Below are 26,234 nucleotides of genomic sequence, written 5' to 3' on the forward strand. Positions count from 1 at the left end.
ATCTATTTGACGATCCCTGCTGTAGCCTATACAATATAATAGTACATAATGTCATTTTTTTTCAGAAAAAGACAAAAAGACCAGGAGTTAACGTTGTCGCAAAATTTATTAGGAATTGTATAAAAGAAAATAAAAACATTTTGAAACACAGGAAGCTAATGTCCATTATGAATCAAAATGCCTCAACCAAACATGATGGAAAAACAGCTTACATCTTCACCACCATTCCCTGGGTGATGTTGGATCAGTAGCAAATGTTTCAGTTATAATTGAAGGCATATTTTCATTTTGGTATAACACCCAAAGCTTAAGAAAATCCACATCCACGTAAATACTGTTGGGGAGAATATATCTTCCTCTCAACAAATCAATTCAGTGTTTGTTTGTTTTTCGATATGCTTTGCAATGATATACACACTTCATAAAACAAGTAAAAATTGCAGTTATGATCAAAGCAATCCTATCCAAGCATGAATAATAAAATTAGGGCCCTGTGCTTCGGACTATCAACAGGACTAGACTGATGGAAATGAAAAACAGTGGGCCATATAAAGCTAGCGTTATTTTTTTTGTTGTCATTTAGTACATAGCTACATACATACAGTACATATTGTGCTTGAACATCCCATCCCAAAATGGTTGTTTGAACTTTAATCAGTTCCTCTCAGTCCTTTTTCCAGATACTAAAAACAACAACGATATGTGTAAGAATATAATAAATATTTTTGGCCTTCTTGAACTCCCTGAGCAAGGTTTCTTAAATACAGAGGTACAATATGCTTTCATCAGCAGTCTCCCAATAGATCACATCGACATACGTCTCATCTATGGTCAACTCTTGAAAACACACATTTGGATATGTTGAAAGTTGAAGCCATGGCATTCTGTCAGGTAACAGCTTTCCGAGGGTCCTTCCTCCTGGGTTAAAACCACCACGGTAGAGGATACTTATAATCAGAGGTATGACCACCATTCACAACTAGTTTCATAAAAAAGCTTTTGATAAACAAATTAATGGTTTCCTTTGACCATACACTACATTCCTATATTTTCTAAATCCTTTCTATTGTCTTATAATACTTTGTACATATCTTTGGTTCTAATCTCATGCCAACAGAGTTTTGTGCAAAGTGGCAAACTTTGTGGCCCAACTCTTCTTTGTCAGTCTGAGTACTGCCGATCTGCAGGGTGTTCTTAAGGACCCGGGCTCCTGGAGGCCCCCAGAGCTGGGCCATAGCCCTAGCTGGGCTTTAGCCCTCTGCACAGGGTCTGTGTCTGGGGGTCAGTGGCTCCATCTCCAGTACTAGGTCTCGTGGTCGTGGCCCTTTATTCTGCTCCACAACCCGTGGCACCACCGTGGACCAGCGATCTACATGGGTTGGGGAAAGAAAGTCAAATGTTGGCTGATGTGATTTGGCTTGCCCTTATACACTGTGTATTAGCCTTGGTGAACTGTACGTATGCATCAGTGCATTTTTTTTTTATAGAACGCAGTAAAAGAGTCTCACCTCTCCTCAGGCCACGGACGGTTTGATGCACTGTACCAGAGCATTGCTGGGTCTCTGTTATGTTCTTTCCCGGGTCTTCGTTGATTATGGCCAGGTTCTGATTCCAGTGGCACCAGTTGACCTCGTCCACCCTGAAACGACCACAGAAGACGTTTGCATTTGACTTACCAATCAGACACGTTTCTCTGACGCAGAGAGGGGTGAGAGTTCAGTGAAATTAGCATGTGTACCTGAAGCACCAGCGGCGGTCAGGGGTACCGTCCCAGTTCTTCCCCACTGTCACCATCTCCCCGGACCGGAAGGACTTCCGCAGACACACAGGGAAGGAGCGCTCGATGTCCAGGATTGTCGTAGCCCACTGTTGTTAAAACATAACGTCAACCAACATGCAGTAATGTTTTTCATAACATACTAATGTGACAGTGAACTAGAGGATGCACTGTGCATAAGGCCATCACCAGGGGTTCCCAGGGTCCTATTTACTAGGTACCAAACGTAAGAAAAATGACTGAAACAGGGAGGGACTACCTGGACTTCCAATAATATATGTTTATTTTCGTTTTCCGTGACAACATTTGCTGCGTTGTGCTTTCATGAATAGTGTTTACTGCATAGGGGACCTAGCTGTCCATCAGCTGTCCTCCTCACTCACCTGCAGCTTCCAGATCTTCTTGCTCTCCTTGGACACCTGGCTCACTGTCTCTCCCATCAGAGCGATCAACATGTTGAGCAGCAGCACGAAGGTGAGGATGATGTAGGTGACCAGCAGGATGAGGAAGACAGCTGGGTACTGGGCGCTGCTGACCATGTCCAGATCACCCATTCCGATGGTCAGCTTGAACAGGTCCAGCAGGAAGTTGCTGAAGGTGTCCGTGTCCCGGCACTGGGGGTAGGTGGGGCAGCCGCCTTCCTCCGGACACACCTCGTCAGGCCCGGGGCACACCGCCAGGAGGGACACCAGAGCTGGGGGGTGACATGGGAAACAGGAGGAGATGATAAGGTAGGTTTCTCCTCTGTTTCAACTGGTCGACAGACTGTGGAGAAGAAGTGTGCAGTAGGGGACACTGTACCTGACGAGTATCCAATCATGAAGAGCACGTAGACCAGCAGAAACCGGAACAGGTCTTTGAAGAGAATCTGAGAGCCAAGGAAGAAGGATCAATTGTGATCAGGTGTCTAGTGTCCAATTTGATTTCAAATTCAATGTGATGGATGAAAGAGTGAAGGAGTCGATACCTTCTGTATCATGATGCTGTAGGTGCCGGTGAGCTTCAGGCCTCTGGTGAAGTATAAAGTGTTCATCCAGCCCAGGACCAGTGCAAACACCATCACAGACACATAGGCCTCGATACCCGACAGGTAGAGGGCCGCAGTCACTATCACCAGCACAGAGTAGATGAAGCTAGAGATATAGTGTTCATTAGGCACAAAATTGAAGAAAACGGACCGAAACCCCTAGGTACTAACTGAACTTGTCCAGTAAGAAACCCGTTTTCATTTTCCGATTCAAAATGTTTTGCAACAGTGTACCCTAATGGCCTTGGTGTTCAGATTCCAGGAAACAGCAATAATCCTTATCCTTTCCTACGTGTTAGATACAGGCAACATTCCCAGTACACAGGAATACCATTTGGGATTTAACGGACACCATGTTGGCTCTCGCAGATGCAGCACTAATGATGCAAACAAAACACCCTTCGGAGCGGCGCTCAACATCCTCCGCTCTTTGTTGGGATCGTGAGTTTAATTAAAGAAGATGTAAACTAGAAAACGTGCCAGGAAAAGGGGGGGCTTTAATGTGGAATTAAATAGAAGACTCAATTAAGAGAGGATGATAAATTAGCCTCGGGTACAAGTCAGAGGGTGTTACAAAGGAGCTGAAGGTTAAGGAGGGGGAGCTGGAGTCTTACTAGAGCAGTTGAAAGGAGCCGTCGACAAATAGAGAGTTCACCCCGGGGCATTTCTTCAGGAAGAGGTCCTTAATCTACAAAGAGGGGACAGGGAGAGAGAGATTTTGGTAATGGCTGCCCACAAACATACTGTATTTTAGTTTTGGGGTTTGACACAAGAAGAAAGAAAGAGAGAGAAAGAGAAAGAGAGAGAGGTCAATTTACAGGGGAGATCGAAGATTTATAGTGAAAGTGTGTGTTTGTGTACACATTTTGAGGCCTCTTTAAAAACAAGTTGTTAATTGTAGAGTCAACATTCAAAGCTGTAACTCTGATTGGATGGTTCAACCGGAGAGAAGATGTAGTGGCTGCAGGCTGCAGACTTACGTTGGTGAGAAAGAAGAAGACTCCGGAGCCCAAGGTGATAACCTCCCCTCCCAGACGCAGATAGTCTGTGGAGGTGGTGTAAGGGTACGGAGGCTGGGCAGGGACAAACAGAGTTAAAGCTTTGCTGATCATGGCACCCATACTGTTTGCACAATACACATAATAATGCCACTTGGCAGACACTTTCATCCAAACCGACATTGAATAAGTGCATATATTTGTTGCATTTGTATTTGAGTTGTTGGTCATGTCCGTACCATTCCCTGGGATGGGCGGTAGTAGGCCACCAGGGTGAAGATTATCATGGTCACCAGGTAGGAGACAACACTGATGTAGAAGGTGACGGCAGCAAACTTCTGCCACTTGGCCCTCAACAGCTCGTTGATGGGCTCCACAGCCAGCATCTCATGGCGATTCTACGGACAGTGCAGGAAAACTCACAATAATGATAGGAAGAGAGTATGGTGTGAAAGAGAAATCACACTCCATCTTTCATACCATGCTGGCTCTCCCTTTATCGCAGGTAAACAAATCTATTACAGGTAAAAAGGCAAAAATCCACACTTGGCCTCTGCCTGCCCCATCCCACCTCACACTCTCAGCCACAAAAAAATACACTGTAGACTTGCGTTAGCTCCCAGAGCTTTAGAGTCAAGGCTTTATCTAAGCGGGCTTTCACGCACCTCGATGCGGCTGTTGTAGACCAGGATCTCCAGCACGGACACCTCCTCTCCACAGGTGTCCAGTGAGGAGAGGTCGTACAGGGAGGAGTACACGGGGCCGTACGCCCAGTCCTTGAACTTCCGTGAGAGGTGACGCGCTTCCTCGTCCTTGATCTCCCTGCGAATTATGTGCTGGAAAACCTGGGAGAAATAATAATAACAAAAGCTGACCTTGGTTGTCTGTTTTACAACGCATGCGATTATATCTTCTGTCAATAATAGAATATATAATCCAACAAGGCACCACACGATAGCATTTCCATGTGTTATACAAACTATCCAGTTAAGAGTATGATTCCTCATACACGTGATACATGAGTTCGTTCTCACCCCAATTTTTCCCAGCTTTGCTGCCATCATAAGGGGCGACATGCCGTCGTTGTTGAGAACGTCCTCCAGGCTGCATTCTGGGTAGAGTTTGGCACACTTGGTCAGCAGCAGGTCGTACATCTTGGTGAGGAAACGGGTGTTGTCCCGGGTGTTGTCGGCGATGTGCACCAGGGCGTGTAGCACTGTGTTGCCGCGCGAGTCCTGCCGTCGAAGGTCAGCCTTCTTATGGGCGTTCTCGGTCAAGTAGTGCACCATGTTCGGCTGGTTTGTGCACGCTGCCAGCGACAGAGGCAGCTCGCCTGGTCAAAGAGATACAGTCAGATACACACAGCAACAAGCACATCAATCAAGGGTATCCCATTTTACAACGGAAGCAATAGAAAAAGACCCAAACGTGCAAACCCTGCCCAACTGGCACTCAGGCAGTTTCTTTCCACTCTGGGAAGTGATGTAAGTTCATATGGAACAGCAAACCACTTTCAACATGTCTTTGAAGGCTTTCTTTGCCTGGCTACCCAGACTTCTTACTCAGGCCAAACGCTACACCGGGCCTATGGACGTGGCAGACAAAAATATGTAGCGAACAACAGAGCGGCGGAAGAATTTAGTGTGAGTCATCAGGCTAAGCCTACCTATAAGTGGATCAAAGATTGGATTTAAAACCTTGCAACGAAAAGGGCATAATTAGTACTACTTGTCTGAGGGAGGGGCCTGTGCATTGAAACCAGTGTGCCAAAAGCAGCTACTGAAAATGAGCCGTTGCCACGGGTGACAGATTACCCTGTCACCTCGCATGGGAAATGTTCTTCTTCATGGATTTGCACGGGAGCTCGTGGAGTGTTGGAGTAAGCGCTAAATCACATTAGCTGCCGCCCCTCTGCCAGGTTTCCTGGTCACCTTAGCACAAAGCTCCAGAGTGAATGACTTGCACTGTGCCACAGACACGCCAGGAGTTTGGAATGATTTGGGAATGACAGTCGCACTTAGTGCAACTGGATATAATCCCTCGTGTGATGGAACATAACGCATTAATACAATAACAATGGCAGTAGTGAGTTTCTTGGGGAAATAATTGCCTACTCAAATCTCCTGTCTTTTGCATGTCTCTCTTTCTCTCCCTCTATCTCCTTTATATCCCTTTCACATTCCTGAGCAGAGCTGTAGGTTTCTGCACTGGCCTGGTAAAGCATTCACCATAGTTGCAAACACAGTGCCAGAAAAGACAATGTCAAAATGAAATATCAGTCAGCACAGTCTAGTTCGGGTCAACATGAAAGTGTGAAAATGGTATTAGTTTGTTGAACTTGAGGCTGGAAGGGCTGTTGAGGTGAATGGGATGTAGGCTAGTCTACTCCAGAGGATCTTAATTTGTGCCAGTTTGCTACAACAGGAAAATAATCCTACAGCAACAGAAAATGTGAATTATTATGTGGATTATAATTAATGCCAATTTTTGTAGGGGTTGATACATTTTTCGTAAAGGGAAAATCAAGTCTTAAATTTCAAAGTGTACATTTTTAAACCTCAAAAATGCAGGAAATGTAAAACTTGTAGTGTATTGCAGGAAAGTTCTCCTGCAACAGGGTGATCAATTAAGATCCTACACCTGTAGTGGGATGTTTGGTTCAGGGATGAGAGTTGCAGGGATACTCTCCAATTAGCAGAGGGCAAAGTTTCATTTGGAGGCTCTCTGTCAATGGACCAGCAACCTCGGTGAGGTCAGCAAAACAGAGGCAGCCCGCCCATTTGAAGGGAAGTATGTATGTTGGGGGTTTTTCAGCAGCAAGACACAGACACCTTTCATTAAACTGTTCGGAAATACTTGTTGAACTTGTGACATCATTGTTTTCTTTTCTTTTTTGGAGAAGCCTCCTACTAATAATGACATTTCTGATGATATGACTTCAGACTAGTTTTGGGTGGTTATATGAGTTTATCATTAGCCTAGCGAACTGTTCTGACTGCGTTTTCCCAGCCCAAACCTGCCATGTAAAAAGGGAAGGGTGGGCTCTAATGTCACTTAATCTTACCATCAGTGGTGTAAGGTACTTAAGTAAAAATACTATAAAGTACTACTTAAGTCGTTTTTGGGGGTATCTGTACTTTACTATTTTTTTTGGACAACTTTATACTTTTAATTTTAATTTGATACTTAAGTATATTTATTACCAAATACTTTTAGACTTTTACTCAAGTAGTATTTTAATGGGTGACTAACTTTTACTTGAGTAACTTTCTATTAAGGTATCTATACTTTTACTCAAGTATCACAATTGGGTAATTTTTCCACTGCTGCTTACCATGGTAACTGAGAGCATTTTCCAAAAGATGCTTAACTCTACCTTAATAGTGGTATAGTACTCCAAGTTATCCAACTGCGCAGCGATCCAGTCTTTGTAGCCCAAACCTCTGGGCATGTAAAATAAAGGCACACTGAGGTAGCTAGAAAACCACTTTTCAAGTGCACTGCTTTAAGATACGCTGACATGACCTCACAATGTCAGGAACACAGGCGCCTGTCATGGAAAACTACAGACATGTCATTAAAAAACCAAGAGGAATAGAATATGACTTTAACAGTATCAAAATACTGCCAAAGTTCAATAATACAATGCTAGGGCAAGAATGTTACCATAAATAGGACATGTATGAAGTCTCATCATGTGCTTAACTCTTAAATGTAACTACATGTAATCTAAAATGTAAACTACGTGATCCCGAAAGTAATTATTTATCATGAGAGGACCATAAACAATAACTAGTAACGCTGCATACTCCAATAAAGGCTAAAATCTCATCTTTCTGGTAAAAAAGTTTGAAATTGCTGCGGTGTAGTCACTTTTGAGGACACAAGCTCAAGTAAACAGTGCAAATATGATAAAAATATGAAAACATGAAATATTTCATATGACGTATTTCCTATTCAACAAAACTGTTTGAATAAGGCTTGAAATGACTTATATGCTTTCTAAATATAGTATCGTCAAATTATAAAATCACTAACTATAAGATTTCACCTGATAACTTTGTAAAATAGTAAAATAGTACACCTACTCATTCAAGGGTTTTCTTCATTTCTACTATTTTCTACATTGTAGAAAAATAGTGAAGACAATTAAACTATGAAATAACACATATCGAATCATGTAGTAACCAAAAAAGTGTTAAACAAATCAAAATATATTTTATATTTATACTTCAAATAGCCACCCTTTACAACCATTGAATCTATATGTTTTGACCATGACAGTTTACAATCGAAGGTAACACCAAGTAATTTAGTCTCTTCAACTTGTTCAACAGCCACACCAATCATTACAGGTTTCAGCTGAGGTCTAGAGCTTAGGAAATTATTTGTAACAAATACAATGCTCTTAGTTTTAGAGATGTTCCGGACCAGTTTATTCCAAGCCATCCATTCCAAAACTGACTGCAACTCCTTGTTAAGAGTTTCAGTGACTTCATTAGCTGTGGTTGCTGACACGTATGTGATTGAATCATCAGCATACATGGACACACTGGCTTGTTTAATGCCAGTGGCATGTCATTGGTAAAAAATAGAAAAAAGTAGAGGGCCTAGAGAGCTTCCCGGTGGTACACCACACCCTACATATTTGACATTAGACAAGCTTCCATTAAAGAAACCCTCTGAGTTATCTTAGATAGATTCCTCTGAATCCACGATATGAGGTTGAAAAGCAATGAAACATTCACTACCGTTCAAAAGTTTGGATCACTCATGTGTCCTTGTTTTTGAAAGAAAAGCAAAAAATTGTCCATTAAAATATCATCAAATTGATCAGAAATACAGTGTAAACATTGTTAATGTTGTAAATGAATACTGTGGCTGGAAACAGCTGATTTCTTTAGGGAATATCTACATAGGCGTACAGAGGCCCATTATCAGCAACCATCACTCCTGTGATCCAATGGCACGTTGTGTTAGTTAATCCAAGTTTAGCATTTTAAAAGGCTAATTGATCATTAGAAAACCCTTTTGCGATTATGTTAGCACAGCTGAAAACTGTTGTTCTGATTAAAGAAGCAATAAAACTGGCCTTCTTTAGACTAGTTGAGTATCTGAGCATCAGCATTTGTGGGTTCAATTACATGCTCAAAATGGCCAGAAACAAAGACCTTTCTTCTGAAACTCGTCAGTCTATTCTTGTTCTGAGTAATGAAGGCTATTCCAGGCGAGAAATTGCCAAGAAACTGAAGATCTCATACAAAGCTGTGTACTACTCCCTTCACAGAACAGCGCAAACTGGCTCTAACCAGAATAGAAAGGGGAGTGGGAGGCCCAGTTGCACAACTGAGCAAGAGAACAAGTACATTAGAGTGTCTACTTTGAGAAACAGATGCCTCACAAGTCCTCAACTGGCAGCTTCATTAAATAGTACCCGCAAAACACCAGTCTCAACGTCAACAGTGAAGAGGCGACTCCGGGATGCTGGCCTTCTAGGCAGAGTTGCAAAGAAAAAGACATATCTCAGACTGGCCAAAAAAAAGAAAAGATTAAGATGGGCTAAAGAACACAGACACTGGATAGAGGAACTCTGCCTAGAAGACCAGCATCCCGGAGTCGCCTCTTCACTGTTGACATTGAGACTGGTGTTTTGCGGGTACTATTTAATGAAGCTGCCAGTCAGTTTGAAGCTGCCAGTCAGTTAACAGGTGAATGTTTATCATCAATTAGAAAAAGAAATTTCATAGATTCATCAAGTGCAGCGTCTGGATGCTCCTTGCTAATCAAATCAGACCAACAAATATTTTTTACATCATCCACATAAGAGTCACAGCAAATGAAATTGTAAGATCTCTTATACACTATTTTAGGCCCATCTTTTGGAACCTTGGTTCTCCTAGATATAGCCACTATATTGTGATCACTGCATCCAATGGGTACGGATACAGCTTTAGTTCAGAGTTCTACAGTATTAGTAAAAATGTGATCAAGACCTGAATGATCTTGTTCCTGTAGTGTTAGTAAACACCCTGGTAGGTTGATTAATAACCAGAACCAGATTACAGGCATTGTTACAGTGAGAAACTTCCTCTTGAGCGGAGAGCTTGATGAAAACCAGTCAATATTCAGGTCCCTAAGAATGTAGGCCTCTCTGTTTACATCACATACACTATCAAGCATTTCATACACATTATTTAGATACTGACTGTTAGCACTTGTTGGCCTATTGCGAAACACCCCAAAAGAATAGGCTTTAGATGACTGTAAAATAGATATACGTTCCCCTCAAGTTCTTGGCTTTTTCCAGAACCGCTACCTTGTCCTTGAACCTCAGGATGTCACACCCTGATCGGTTTCACCTGTCTTGTGCTTGTCTCCCTCTCCAGGTGTCTCCCATTTTCCCCATTATCCCCTGTGCATTTATACCTGCGTTTCTGTTTGTCTGTTGCAAGTTCGTCTTGTCCCGTCAAGTCCTACCGGCATGTTGCCGTGGTTCCTGTGCTCTAGTTTCTTCCTACTCTTCCCCTGACCTTTCTGCCTGTCCTGACCCTGCCTGCCGTCCTGCACCTGCCTAACTCTGATTTGGATTACGACTCTTTGCCTGTGTCGTGATGTTGGTACAATTCATGCAATGACGATTATTTTATGAAATTAATGAACTATGTTTAATTATTACGATGATTACATTCATCATGTAACAATTAACTCAAAAGCAATCTTGGAGCACCACGGAAAAAGTTTGTTTAATGAGTTAACTCAAGAATATCAGAATATCGTTATCATCTTAGCCATCTTAGCCAATTATTATTACCTCATATCAGTCTCATTCTGAATGTCGCATAATCCGTAAAATCTGCACGAACCCTAGTCTAAATGATGACTCAGCGATACACAAAGTGGCCTAATTATTTATTTACTAACTAAATAATCACACAGAATTACATAAACACACACACACAGGATCGATTATACATTGATTACTAACAATGCAATGAAAAGTCCCTGGTAGACTAACCCGATATAACGGCTTAGAAAGAGTGGGAGAAGGAGAGACAAAGGAATTCAACTATCGTACATACAGTTGAATAATACGCTCATCGTAAATATGGATATTTAGCACCCAAACAACCGCTCATTCAAATTTAGAAATGCAATGTACATATTTATGCTTGTATGTCTTTGTCGTCTCTCTCTGTTGAAATCACCCAATCAGTATGTGACGAATAGTTTAAAAGAAAGTCTCTGGTTGTGTAAGTCTCTGGTTGTTCACCTGTTCACCTGGTTGTCCTTAGTAGTAGCTTTCTTTGCTGGAAGTGTTCGTTAGACTGGATACAACACGTTCCAATGGTTGTTTGATAAGGAAATGTTCTTCTTTTCTCATCTTCGGTTGAGTTTCCTAGACTACATTACATGCAGAGCTGCATGTCTAGTCTTTGTCTTCTCTCTGTTGAGTTACCCTTTCCTGGTCTGGTAGAGTCTAACCATTTTACCATCTAACCATAGCTTTACACTTTCTGGTCTAGTAGTTTTAAACCATTTGTGACATCCTGCTTACCGTCCGTATAGGAAAGGGGGATACCTAGTCAGTTGTACAACTGAAATGTATCTTCTGCATTTAACCCAACCCGTTTGAATCAAGGAGGTGTGGCGGGCTGCCATAATCAACATCCATGTCTTTCGTTGCTCGGGGAATAGTGCCTTGCTCAGGCGGTTCGACAGATTTTTACCTTGTCAGCTCGGGGATTTGATCCAGCAACCTTTCCGTTACTGGCCCAACGCTCTAACCACTAGGCTACCTGCCGCCCCTGGTCTGTATTTAAATTGCAATCATTTCCATGTGTAGCCACCACTCCATGTTTTCTGGTCTACTGTAAATTTAGTTAGGAGTCGTTTTATAAGCACTCTGGAATAAGGGGCGTTCCATCCTTTTGCATAATGTCTGTGCTCACGTGGGCGTGGTTACTAACTGGGTAAAACTTTACATGAAAAACAATTCTCATTTAGAAGGATAAAATCCCATTTCATCTTCTCACAAATAGTTTCATATTTAATCATATGAGATTTACAACATTTAGATGTAACTCTGACATATACATTGTGAAAGATCTTAAAGTTACAATGTTTCCGTTACAACATCTTTAATGATACCACAAAATCACAAATGATACGACATCATCATTGTTTGGATCCCCACCGAACCATTTCCCACATTCTTTATGTTAGGAATATTGTTTCATTATCCACTTTTGGATGTTGAAGTTCTTTGGGCAAGAATTTCTCTATACCACTCAGACATTCCATTCGTGGATACTGAGAGGCAGAGGGAAGAGAGTTAGAAACCATTTACGACTGGTCGTTAAGTCATAAAACCGACCCAACTCCACCCCCCTTCCTCTCTGGTGGGAGAGAGAGGGGGGGGGGCTCTCTTTGATCCTCACCCAGGAGTGAAAGTCATGGCACCATCCTTGACCTACCGATTGCCTGCCATCCTGTACCTGCCTGACTCTGATTTGGACTACGACCCTTTGCATGCCTTGACTTACCTTTTGCCTGCCCCTTGTACTTTAATAAACTCAGAGACTCGTACTATCCACCTCCTGTGTCTGCATCTGAGTCCTGATACAGGAGCTTGAAGACTATCAACCTGGGCCTATCACCTGGGCCGGTGTTGGGTTCTCCAGTCCTGTGGGCGCATTCTAACTCAATCTTCATGTGGTCCGTCTTCAGTTTCTCCGAGATAATTTTCCTCACTTTGTCCTCAAACTCCGTCCAGATCTCATGTGTAGATTCTGCAATTCCATCTAGAACAATGTTGTTCCATTTTGATTGTCCCTCGAGATAATCTGATTTCTCTGGCATTGTTATCATGGATTCACATATAGAACTAATGTCCTCTCTCAATGACTTATAGACTTTTGCCATCTTGCCGTTTTCCTGCTTAAACTCATCTAGCTGACCCTGTGAGAACTGCAAACTGTTCTTCAGGTCCTGGACTTCTCTGCTCAAGTTGTCAACTAATAAAATAATGGACTGCACTAGTATTTGAACACAATACTTGAAGCTATTTTCTTGTTGTAACAACTGCTTGTAGAACTCTTTTTGTTTGTTTAAAAGATCCTTTACCTGTGATAGAGAGACACCACTGTCCTCAACGGTACTCCCAACGGCTTTGGTCTTTGTCATGGTAGCAACGTAGGCTACGCTGTTACTCCCTGCAATTCCAGACAGGGCAGGTCGCAGGGAAGATGGAAACAGCAACAAAATAGGGATCTAGACAACCACAAGCCTGGGATAATCCGTGGTCCCAGCCACAATGGCTAATCGCGTTGTAGGCTGCGTTCAAGTCCTCAAGGAAACCCCTCTAGCTTGATAGGCAGCTAACAGTGGCAGCTAGGTTAGCTGCTACGCCAAGCAGCTCATCATCAGACCCTTGGTCGTCAGGATCCCTGGACAGATAGCAGCGGTCCCAGCAACTGATGCCAATCGTGTCGCGGGATCCAAAATCAAAAGGTACAGTAGCTAGCTAATAACCAAGCTTTTCCAACCGAACACTTTTTCAGACGCTTTCAACCTTTCCAAACCAATTTACCGAGCGCTGCCTCATTCCACGTTCAACAGGAAGTGACCTGTTGATTGCAGGCCTGCGCTTTGTCAGTGGCTTTGACGTAGGGTTCAGCCAGGAGTTGGACAGGTGGAAGAGTGAATGAAATGATAGGAGAGAAGCTTCAAATGGTTTTTGATTTCACATCCCAAGTCACACAGGCACAAAAAACATACTACTGTGTCCGTGGGACGATTTATAAGCAAAACTGTCAGTCGGAACCGGTACCAGGACCACGCAGGTCCCCTAAACAGGGAACTTTAAATCCAAGAGGTTTTAAACTATACTCCTACACTTAATGTACTGCCACTTTAAGCCCCTGATGACTGAGGACTTGAAAATATTGAATCTCGAATCTGAATCTTGCGGTTTCTGTAGACAGAAGAATGGATCAGATCTGATCCTAACGTTATGGTGTCTTACCAAAGTAGAAGTAGCCCCCCTCGTCCCTGGGTTGGAAGAAGCGTCCGCGGGCCTGGGCGTGAACATCTGCCCCCTTCTCCACCAGCAGCTCCACGTACTGCTTACAGCGCCTCTCAATGGCGATGTGGAGCGCCGTCTGGCCTGTCAAACCACACAACAGTCAGTCAACACATTGGGTATAGGGACAAGTGGTTAAATTGGGATTCTTAGATCATTCATATATTCTCTATTCCAGCCTTGACTGAGAGGGATTGAACTCTACAGTGGATTTATTGCATTGTTTGATCTCTCACTGTCTGCTGAGTTCTACCTTGAGGAGTGAGGAAAGGTGCATTGACTAGAGGTCTCAGACAAAGACGCAAAAATCTCCATTCCAAGACTGGGTCGAAGGTCAACCGCTTTCCTCTCCTATCCACATTTCAACAATGGTATTGTTGTAACTAAGGCGATACCACATTCACTAAGTCCCTGTATCTCATCAATAAATGTTTGTTTTTTTAATGGTCAACAAAGGTGGCTTGGTTCTGCTGCAGTGTCAAATCTGTGAACAGTCATGGCACACAGGCATACAGACATAAACACATTCCTTCTGGCTTGTATGTTCATTAAAGGGGACCTGTACCAACAGTAAGTAGACCATATGGCTGCCATGGGCTCCTCAGCAATCACCATCTGTCTACTACTTCATTACTGTGTGGAGGTGGACTATGGTTGTGTCTGAAATGGCATCCTATTCCCTATATAGTGCACTACCTTTGACCAGAGCCCTATGGGAAAAAAGTGCACTACATAGGGAGTAATTTCAGACGCACGGAATGTGAGATATGCTGGCAAAAGTGTGAAATCCCATTCTAACAGCAAATCTTAAAGTGGCTGACATAGTGTGTGATGAGTGAAGTTTTTTTTTTTTTAGACAGGGAGTATATTGTGCTTAGACCTAAGACAGTGGATGGAAGAAATAGGTGTGCTGCACTGCTGTTTCCAAGCTGTAAAGGCCAATCGTGGAGGTGTAACAGCCACATCATCCAGCCTTCCTCTGGAAATAGAAGCCCCATAGAGCAGCCCTGTGTTGGGCCGGAGACTGGGATGTGTGGTCTCTTTGTGAAGAAGGGGCAGTGGAGGACTCGGTGTAGGTAAGGGCGTCTCTATTAAGCCTGCCTTCATGGAAGTAGTACTGGGCTACGTGTGCATAGTAGGCCCTACATTTCAGGTAGGTACTTTTATCTGTGATAATATCAAATTATAAACACAGTCCACGTTTGAAATTATCTACTTCAATCCTAGTCAAATGACTGGTTAATACAGTACTGGGTCGTGTTCATTAGGGCGCACAATTTTTTTAAATAATCATTATAAAGGTTCACGGTTCATAACAGAAACCAAAAGTGAGCATTTCAGTCTGTGGTACCTATTGAACAGGACCCTGGTGTTTTTAGCGGCTAAAATGTGAAGAGAGTTTACCTCTGTAGTAGACGTCTCTGAAGGGCGTGTTGATGAACTCATGGAGGTTGACTGTCTGCTCTGCGATGTCCATCAGCATAGGAATGGTGTCATTCTGACCACTGTACAGGTTCAGAAGGGCTTTGGGTAGGCATGTCTTCCCTGTAGAAGGTTCTGGGAGAAAAATAAAACCAAATTGATGGGGGGAGGGGTATTCAGAAACGGCATGTACATGTATAGTTCTGGACATAAAAAAATTACTTTTAAAATATCCTTTGAGGCAGCAAGGTACATTGTTCATGTGACAAACGGTCTTGCAGCCACGGCGACACCAAGTGCCAAGTTCATAAGCAATCACCTAATAAACAATGTAATGAAATGCATTTCTGAAATATACCCTGCACCTCTGATTCAGAGGGGTTGGGTTAAATGCGGAAGACACATTTCAGTTGAATGCATTCCGTTGTACAACTGACTAGGTATCCCCTTTCCCCAGACGGAGCAGGACCCTCCAATTTGAAGCAAATGCTTTTTCACTGTGCTGCAGTACAGGTGAACTTTATGATACACAGAACTGTGCTTAGAGAGGAACATCCAACAAATCACCCAAAACACAGTTGCCAGTTGAGAGAAGAGAAAGAGGTTAGGGACACAGAAAACATTTTTATGTTTGTTGAAAAAGTAAAAACTGGTGATAAATCGTTAGTGATAAAATAAGAAAGGAAAGGGAAGCAAGCAAGACATTTCACTAAACATGAAAATGCCTCAAAACCAGGAGAAACAACAGCCAAACTAAACGTGGTGGTAAAGTAAGTTGTCTGCTTCTATTGTTTACTTTTAGTCTGAGTTTTTCATGTAGTCTGTCAAGCCACTTTAGTCATTTTCTTCCCAGAAGGAGACAGTTTGCTGTGATTTCTCTCTGCTCTCTGTTATAAAGCACACACACACACACACATACACACACACAAACACACACACAGGCAACAGGAAGCTGTCCTTGGACCAACCCTTGGCAGGACAAAATCTCTGACATCACAGTAGTTTCCTTCTCATTACTCTATGGCAGGGGTGTCAAAGTCATTCAATGGAGGGCCTAGTGTCTGCAGGTTTTGTGGTTTTCAATTAAGGCCTAGACAACCAGTTAAGAGGAGTTATTTAATAATTAGTGACTTTAATTCATCAATCAAGTACAAGGGAGGAGTGAAAACCCACAGACACTCGTCGCTCCGTGGAATGAGTTTGACACGTTCTTGGCTCCATAGAGCACAACAGGGAAAAGAGGACGGTGGAATACTGAGGAGTCAGAGACAGATAACCAAGTCACAGGACATGCCAAAGAGTTGAAGCCCTAAGGGCAGAAAAAGGTCTGTTTAGACATCGATACCTATTATCAATACACAAAGTCATGACAAAACTCCAGGATGACACATTAACTGAAGGTGTTAGTCACAGGGCTAAGTGGACTAAGAAGTAAGGCTTCTCCTTTAGTAAGGCAACTGTAACAGATGTGAGATGTTTTGTTGTTCCATGACATCCAATTGGTAGTTACAGTCTTGTCCCATCGCTGCGACTTCCGTACGGACTCGGGAGGTGGCGAAGGTCGAGAGCCACGCGTCCTCCGAAACACGACCCTGCCAAGCCGCACTGCTTCTTGACACACTGCTCGCTTAACCCTGAAGCCAGCCGCACCAATGTGTTGGAGGAAACACTGTACAACTGGCGACCGAAGTCAGTGTGCATGCACCCAGCCCAACACAAGGAGTCGCTAGAAAGCGATGGAACAAGGACATCCCGGCCGGCCAAACCCTCCCCTAACAACGCTGGGCCAATTGTGGGCCGCCTCATAGGTCTCCCAGTCGCGGCTGGCTGCGACACAGCCTGGGATGGAACCCGGGTCTGTAGTGACACCTCTAGCACTGCGATGCAGTGCCTTAGACCTCTGTGCCACTCAGGAGGCCAGATGTGACATGTTTGAGATAAAGTTCTGATGCTATCTTAGTCCCACCCCTTAAGCCCCACTCCTTGGGGCGGCAGGTAGCCTAGTGGTTAGAGCGTTGGGCCAGTAACCGAAAGATTGCTAGATCGAATCCCCGAGCTGACAAGGTAAAAATTGGTTGTTCTGCCCCTGAACAAGGCAGTTAACCCACTGTTCCTAGGCCGTCATTGTAAATAAGAATTTGTTCTTAACTGACTTGCCTAGTTAAAATAAAATTAAACAAACACACACTTTCTCTTTTCCTCCGACCTTTCTGCGTTTGGCTGTGAAAGCTGAGACAAGAGATATTTGGCACCACAGGGCTCCACCCACCACACCACCAATGGGGTTGTCTCACCTTTGAACTCCTCGTCGGTGAGCCTCTTTTCGTGACCCTGTAGGTACTCCAGTAGGCCGGAGAGGGCCTCTGGGTCGGCCCGTGACACGCCATCGAAGAGCAGCATACGGTTAAACACCTTCAACACCTTGGGTGAGTCCAAGCCCGGAGGGTCCAGACTTTCATTGCAGGACGTCTCAGTCTTACTATGTAGGGACCATTGACATACATATACTCACATACACTGAGTGTACATTAGGAACACCTGTCTTTCCATGACATAGACTGACCAGGTGAATACAGGTGAAAGCCATGATGTCACTTGTTAAATCCACTTCAATCAGTATAGATAAAGGGGAGGAGACAGGTTAAAGGAGGATTTTTAAGCCTTGAGACAATTGAGACGTAGATTGTGTACGTGTGCCATTCAGAAGGTGAACAGGCTAGAGAAAATATTTAAGTGCCTTTGAACGGGGTATGATAGTAGGTGCCAGGCGCACCGGTTTGAGTGTGTCAAGAACTGCAACACTAGTGGGTTTTTCACACTCAACAGTTTCCAGTGTGTATCAAGAATGGTCCACCGCCCAAAGGACATCCAGCCAACTTGACACAACTGTCAACATGGGCTAGCATCCCTGTGGAACGCTTTCAACACCTTGTACTGTAGAGTCCATGCCCCGACGAATTGAGGCTGTTCTGAGGGCAAAAGGCGGAGCAACTCAATATTAGGAAGGTGTTCCTAATGTTTTGAACACTCAGTGTATAACACATACTCTAAGTGTTTATAGACATCATTGGTAGGGACACAGAAATCCCTCTGTCACATTACTGATCCGAAATGAAAGATGGCGGCTTATTGCTGGATCATTTTTTTAAATGGTGATTTCTGGCGTCAATAGGCCTAGAGGTGGTGGGACTAAACAGTGGGGGTCAAGAATGGCAGTTGGGCCAACGCTTTATTTAAAGCCAACAGTAAAATAATGCTTTATTACTTGTTATGAGCATGTATGAGCCTTTTAAATATTTTAGCAAATGTTCAATACACTCAAAATGGCTGGTATTTAGTCAGGATCATAATGCGATGATAAAAATATATAATATGGGGGTCATATATGCTTATGACAAGTCTAACAATGCATTATAACTCCATCATAATTCATCATACCTGTGGACTATGTAAAGTGTTACCAGTAGTTGTAGCCTAGAAAAAAGTTGAACGTTAAACCATATAAAGTGAACTGCTGTCCAAATTCTACTACTGAACTACTCAATAAATAGACCTCACTGTGAAGCGGGTAGCCGGGAACAAGCTCCAGCCTAAATATTACCTCAACGGCTGTGAGGAGGGAAACAACAACACACTCTCTGTTAGATGACTGAATGTCCCTCTGACTAGCCCTTCTGTTTACGAAGTTCCACATGAGAGGGGCACACCTCTGTGACTAAACAGTGGCAGTTGAAGGAGTTTCTATATTTTTGCAATGAGCCATTTTTTTCCAAGCCGAGCCTTTGATTAATAATGAAAACTGCAATGTATTGTAAAATAGAATATTAATACAACTCTCAGCTCAGAAACCAAGCCAATTTGATCAACATTTTTAGGGGAAATCTCTTATATGGTAGAAATATATAGCCACAATCATAGAGGTAGTTTTTGAGTATCTATAACCCAGACCATCTCTAACGGGAATTTGTCTTTTATATTATATGGTGAGGTGTTAAACATGTCTAACAACCTTTGGTTCCAAGTACAAACCCTATGGTGTGGTCTGTGTAACAGAGATAGTTAGGTGAATCACAATTGTGTGATAAACAACCTTGCCTGACACCTGAAGACTTGCGTTCACTCTCCAAGCCGATGCCTAGGCTTTAAGCTCAGGGGGTTAACACAGTCTTGTGGCATGCAGGAGAAACCGAGTTCGAACCCAGTCGGTCACATTTACACCCCAGAAGTGATCTACTATGCTGCTTCTAACTCCACATGTTGTTCAACAATCTATGCCTCTGCTCATAGACTCATGAAAGCCACCATAACGAATGAGTCACGTTTCTACTTCAAAACAGAGGGCCCTCCTCACCCTCGTGGGAGCTTCTTCCTGCGTGGCTTCTTGTTGTTGGTGTGCCTATAGGTACCATAATCAAAGAGAGAGTCCATGGGGGCTTTCTTGGGGCCGGGCGCCACGGGTGACTCGTAGATGGTCGACTCCAGCAGGTCCATGGGGTTAGAGATGCCCTTCTTAAAGGCACCATGGAACTTCATGCGGAGGTTTTGTCGGCTGTCCCCTGGCTGCAGCTGGCCTGGCCGGTCGACGTCCGGAGCCGGGTCCTGAGGTGACTGGGAGCCCTCCTCACTCTCAAACAGGTCGGCCAGTGCCGACAGATCAGGACAGGTACCATCGGCATCAGGCTGTCCCTCCCCACTTCCTCCTCCCTCCCCTGAGCCCGAGGACAGGGCAGCCTTGTTCGCGGCCGAAGGAGCCGTGTCCGTCTCTGTCATGGCGATGCGACACCTTCTTAGTAGAGTGGCAGGGGAGCGGTCCTAAAAAACACCATAGCAAAATACACAGGTTATAACTCCATCTGGGTCATAGGTCAAAGGCACGGGAGAGAAACTTAGCAGTCCAATCATAGACCTTGTATTTGGTCTCACTCAACTGTGAATGACCTGGGTCGTGTTCATTTGGGCACACAAGCGGAAAATATTTTTGCCACAGAAAACAAATAAAAAGGTTCCTGTTTCAGTCTGTTTTCTTCTATCTGGTGCTTAATGAACAGGGCCTTGAACAACTATCACTGATTGCACGACAAACAGTCACTTGAATAAAATGAGCCTTTGGGTGATTGGACGGTGTATTTCAAGAAACAGAAAATGTATGTCTAAAAGTGATGCTCCTGTATGTAGCCTTGATCCTGAAGTAGCCAGGGCTGAAATGGTACCCTATTTCCTTTATAGTGCACTATGGGGGAAATACCCTATGGGCCCTGGTCAAATGTAGTGCACTGCAACCCAGATGTGTGTGGGCAGAGCTCTGGCATCCTGCTCATCTTGTGGGCCGCGTTGATGGCACAGAATGTCCACCAGTCAGCCATTTGCAGCCGCTGGCAGCCTGGGAACGTCATCTGTAAATATTGAGCAATGCATTGCCTGACCATTACTGGCCCGAAACTAGTGCATGGTAGTGGTGCCCAGATTTTCCATTTGGGGTAGGAGAACAGAGTGGGATGCCTCTGAATTTCCAACCCGTTTACTGACCAGACAGAGAACACAATAGAGGATGACTTCAAATACACTTTTCCCATGACTGAGTATTTTCTCCAAAGTATTTTCTCTTCTTTCCAACAGACACTGGAAGACGAATTCACCTTTCAGCAGGACAATAACCTAAAAGGAGTGGCCTAGTTATGGTTTTGACTTAAATCAGCTTGAAAATCTATGGCAAGACATGACAATGTTTTTTTTTTTTAGCAATGATCAACGACCAACTTGACAGAGCTTGAAGAATTAAAAAAAGAATAAATGGGCAAATATCTTGAGACGTACCCAAAAAGACTCCCAGCTGTAATCGCTGCCAAAGGTGATTCTACCATGTATTGTCTCAGGGGGGTGAAAACTTATCTAATCAAGATATATTATATTAGATCGTTGCCGATCTACACAAGATGTTATACAACAAAATCTGGAAAAAGTAAAACGGTGTGAATACTTTCTGAAGGCAAGTAACCCATTACTACATTATAGTAATGCTGTGGAATATGTATCTCCCTTTCTTTTGCAGATGCTAAACTGACTAAAACAGAGGGGGAACTCCCTGGTTCAATAAGGGGAAAAACGATGTGTTGCAAAACGTTTATTTCATGGCCACGACCCAGAAACCCAGAAGCCTTTTCAAGTGGGGAAACATGCAACCACCACCTGACCAATTCTGAATGGCTACACTGCTAATGGTGCATTTTCTACTCGGGGATGACAGAAACAGAAAGCTGGTAAAGACCTATGACTCCTGCGATTGTAAAGGGCAAATCCCATGTGTGTTCTCCTGGGGTCTATTCAGATGGTCCCTTAATCCCTCCGTACCTGATTCATCCCTTATGTCACGCTGAGGTGCTGAGTTCTTCAGGGGAAACTGGAAGTGACGCTGGGGCATGGGGGGGGGGGGGGGGGGGGGGGGGTCCTGTTTAAGCGAAAAACAAAAAGTGTGGTATTTATTAACAGCATTAATACAGACTGGTTGACTGGCAGGAGAGCTTGATAAACTGATGAAAGAGAAGGGTGTCAGAGTAAGTAGAGGTTAGTCCACAGTCACTCCATGGGAAGCTCCATTTGTCACTATGGGCAAAATGTGTGTTCTGGTTGATCTTTTGGTTACTAAACATACACTACATGACCAAAGGTATGTGGACACCTGCTCGTCGAACATCTCATTCCAAAATCATAGGCATTAATTTGGAGTTGGTCCGCCCTTTGCTGATGTTGGAGCGATTATCCCTGGCTTGCAGTCGCCGTTCCAATTCATCCCAAAGGTGTTCGATGGGGTTGAGGTCAGGGCTTTGTGCAGGCCAGTCAAGCTCTTCCACACCGATCTCGACAAACCATTTCTGTACGGACCTTGCTTTGTGCATGAGGGCATTGTGATGTTGAAACAGGAAAGGGCCTTCCCTAAACTGTTGTCACAAAGTTGGAAGCACAGAATCACCTAGAATGTCATTGTATGCTGTAGCGTTAAGATTTACCTTCACAGGAACTAGGGGTCCTAGCCCGAACCATGAAAAACAGCTCCAGACCATTAATCCTCCTCCACCAAACTTTACAGTTGGCACTATGCATTCGGGCAGGTAAAGTTCTCCTGGCATCCACCAAACACAGATTTGTCCGTCAGACTGTCAGATGGTGAAGCGTGATTCATCCCTCCAGAGAACACATTTCCACTGCTCCAGAGTCCAATGGCGGTGAGCTTTACACCACTCCAGCCAACACTTGGCATTGTGCATGGTGATCTTAGGCTTGTGTGCAGTTGCTTGGCCATGGAAACCCATTTCATGAAGCTCCAGAAGACCAGTTCTTGTGCTGACGTTGCTTCCAGAGGCAGTTTGGAACTCGGTAGTAAGTGTTGCAACCGAGGACAAACAATTCTTATGCTACGTGCTTCAGCACTCGGCGGTCCTGTTCTGTGAGCTTGTGTGGCCTACCACTTTGCGGCTGAGCCGTTGTTGCTCCTAGACGTTTCCACTTCACAATAACAGCACTCACAGTTGACCGGGGAAGCTCTAGCAGGGTAAACATTTTACGAACTGACCTGTTGGAAAGGTGGCATCCTATGCCTGTGCCATGTTGAAAGTCACTGAGCTCTTCGGTATGGGCATTCTACTGCCAATGTTTGTCTATGGAGATTGCATGGCGGTGTGCTCGATTTTATACACCTGTCAGCAACGGATGTGGCTGAAATAGCCTAATCCACTCATTTGAAGGGGTGTCCACATACTTTTGTATATATAGTGTCGCTTTGTACAAAACAAGCTGTATCCTGTTGGGGAATCATTGGAAACCCAAGTTAAGGTCTCCTGTCAGAATCAACCATACAGTTGCGGGCTGTGTCTGGCCTTTACTATGACAAATCCAGCAACACCTTTTTGTTTCACAGAGATACACACGCATGCACTTGCACACACACACGCACACGCACGCACACACAGAGAGAGAGACAGCAATGCTAAGTCATCATTCTGGATTCCCCAGGATGTAGTCACCTTGTCTAGGCATTCCTTTAACAGTGAGTTATACAGTACACCCTTGGTATCAGCTACAAACATCATAAACTGTAGCATGTCCTTGGTTGTAGAATGTTCTCAATCTCTCTGACAGCACATGGGGTTGACATGTAAACTTCCTCCAAGAGGAGCAACACAAATAGAGAGACTGCAATCCAGTCAGGGAAAACAGAGTGCCTCTAGCACACTCCAACATATAGGATTATCAGACTTTACTGTGGAGGGTGAAAAGATGAAAGGATGAAGAGGCTTTCTTTGATAAACTCTCCAAACAGAGGGGTGACAAATGAATGAGTCATCGGCCAGGCGTGTTTGAGACTACTCTGTTTGAGTTCAAACACAGAATGAGTCCAGAACCAGGAGCTAATACTATTGTGTTCACACCAGTGGAAGCTGACTTCAATTTAATGGTTCAATGCAGCCGTTTTTTTTATCTCAATATCAAAGCATTTCAGGGTAACAATATAAGTACCTTAAGGTGATCCTTTTCAATTAAAATGGTCAAAAAAATAACAAAAATGGTTTCTTAGCAGCTTCTTCAAGCAAGAATTATGCTAGGCCTGTCTGGGAGTGGTCTGAGTGGGGATGGGAAAACTGAAAATGTGCTGTTATTGGCAAAGAAGTTTGTAACTCTTCTTATTGGTCTATTAACTAATTTACCGCATGGTGATGTCACCATGGAAGGCTAAAACTCCATCCCACGAAAACAGGCTGAACCTTCAGGCAGACTTTTCAAACAGCTCTTACACTAAAAGGGGATCATTATAAATTGCACATATTCATATTATTATTCCAACCTCATAGTATGGAAATATATATAAAAAACATAGGGAAATCACGTTTTTGACTGCACTGGTACTTTAAATCAGAGGACAGGCTCATTAATGCAATGGAACTGTGTCAAATACAAAATGTATAACGTTCCATTAATTCAATTCCAGCCACTACTATGAGCTGTCCTCCCTTCATCAGTCTCCACACATTCACACACTCCTCCAACATATTGGTAGTAGTAATGATTTATGATGACATGTCAGCTGGGTCAGACTGAGGATAACTATCCCCTTAGAGACACAGTGTGACTTCCTTAATCCTCCTCTTGGATTTAGTGGATATGATCCAGACCACTGGGGAATGTCCGGGTGCAAATATGGTTGTGGGAAAATGGGGGTTAGCAAAACAAGTTCCACTATTGTTTCAACCACAGCCCCCAACTCTACAATAGGTTTCACATTCATGTGGATGCATGCCTGACAGCAGAGGATATGTCCATAACCTCAATGTCTTAAAACTACAATATGTAACTTTTCGGGCAATCTGAGCAAATTCACATAGAAAACTGAGTTGTAGATCTTTCATTCCCGTTGAAAGCAAGTCTAAGAAGCGCTAGATCTGCTCTATGTGTGCTATTTCTATGCTTCCCATTCTGAAGTTTATTTTTTGTGTCTTTTACTTTCGGTTTTGTACACCAGCTTTAAACAGCTGAATATACAAATATGTTTGGTTATGGATATATATTTCACAGCGGGTTAATGGTACAATGATTTTCTACACAATGACTGCAATTAGGCGAACTATTAGAATTTTAGAAACTAGGTAATGGCGGAGCGATTTCTGCATTTAATTGTATATTTTGGCCTTTTTACCCAAATCTGAATAGAAAAATTCAAATAAAAAACAATTAAAGATGCACTATGCAGAAATTGCTCTGCCATTTCCTGGTTGCCAAAATTCTAATAGTTCGCCTAGTTTATGTGACAAAACAAACAATCATTGTGAAGAGAATCGTTGTAGGCCTACCATCTAAACCACTGACATATTTTCCATAACCAAAAATATTGTATATTCAGCTGTTTGAAGCTGGTGTACAAAACCAATTTTAAAAGACACAAAAACTTCAGAACCGAAAGCTTAGAAATAACACACATAGAATGGGCACAACATGCTAGATACCTTCATAAAGTGTTCTTCAAATGCAGTTCTAAAAATATGAAATACATAGTTTAACACAAAATACTCTCTGTTGAAAATAGGAACCCTTAATGGGGTAAAACGTGTTCGTGCTTACCTTGTCCTGTAATCAATGGACCTTTTGTGCAGCGCAGTTTTTCATTCTTAAAGATAGGAAAAGTTCTAAAAAGTTTGTGGACACAACATTTGGATCGACTTCCTCCCGACTTTAGTACCCGAGTTACTTCTTTCTTCAACTATTTTTGAAGAAATTGGTGATCTGATTTCGCGTGTAGCCTAGTCCAGTCATTATTCAGCTCTCGAGGCAGTGTTCCCAGTTAAATTTACACACTGCTACAGCAGCATACATCAGTCCTTTGCTTTCCATGTTCACGCATCCAACTCACCGCCCACCTAAACAAGGGGCGCTTTATTAAAAGTGTTTGTGTGGGGACTACCGGTACAGTGACTACTCTTAACGTCAGTCCCACAGGATGACTTTTTTGTTTGTAAAACTACAAAACTCTTTGTAGTGGAGTTTTTCCTAATTCCATTAATTGTCTATAATCACATGCCGTCTAAATCAGATAGGCTACTGTAATAACTCAGTCTGAAAACCGCCAGAAAGTAACCCAGACGCACCCCAAGTGGATTATAAAACAACTTGACCTGTTTATTTTACCCATGAATGTATCTAACTGAACAAAAATATAAACGCAACATACAACAACTTCAAAGATTTCACTGAGTAACAGTCAATGAAATAAATTCATTTGCCAGCAGCATACTGCCCTGCATCCCAATGCTAGCTTGCTTCTGAAGCTAAACAGGGTTGGTCTCTGGATTGGAGACCAGAAACTGCTGGAGTGGTGTTGGAGGGCCAGTAGGAGGCACCCCTTCCTCTGGTCGAAAGAAAATATCGCAATGCCCTGTGTAGGGT

The 26,234-nt window shown here is 43.3% G+C and overlaps 1 protein-coding gene across 1 annotated transcript; it reads right to left on the minus strand.

The window, feature by feature from the left end:
- Nucleotides 1-207: 207 nt before the first annotated feature.
- Nucleotides 208-20,075, minus strand: LOC120062681 (transient receptor potential cation channel subfamily V member 4-like). Its single transcript, XM_039012732.1, has 15 exons — nt 19,657-20,075; nt 17,600-17,784; nt 15,288-15,440; nt 13,827-13,967; nt 4,837-5,135; nt 4,468-4,647; nt 4,042-4,200; nt 3,785-3,877; nt 3,419-3,492; nt 2,745-2,910; nt 2,579-2,645; nt 2,161-2,471; nt 1,739-1,866; nt 1,509-1,639; nt 208-1,369 (listed from the first exon to the last, which is right to left on the minus strand). The coding sequence occupies exons 1-15, from the start codon at nt 20,073-20,075 to the stop codon at nt 1,251-1,253; spliced, it is 2,625 nt and encodes an 874-aa protein (XP_038868660.1). The 3' UTR covers nt 208-1,250.
- Between the last annotated feature and the right edge of the window lie 6,159 nt (nt 20,076-26,234).

Source organism: Salvelinus namaycush, chromosome 18 (assembly GCF_016432855.1).
Source record: "Salvelinus namaycush isolate Seneca chromosome 18, SaNama_1.0, whole genome shotgun sequence".
NCBI classification, from domain to species: Eukaryota; Metazoa; Chordata; class Actinopteri; order Salmoniformes; family Salmonidae; genus Salvelinus; species Salvelinus namaycush.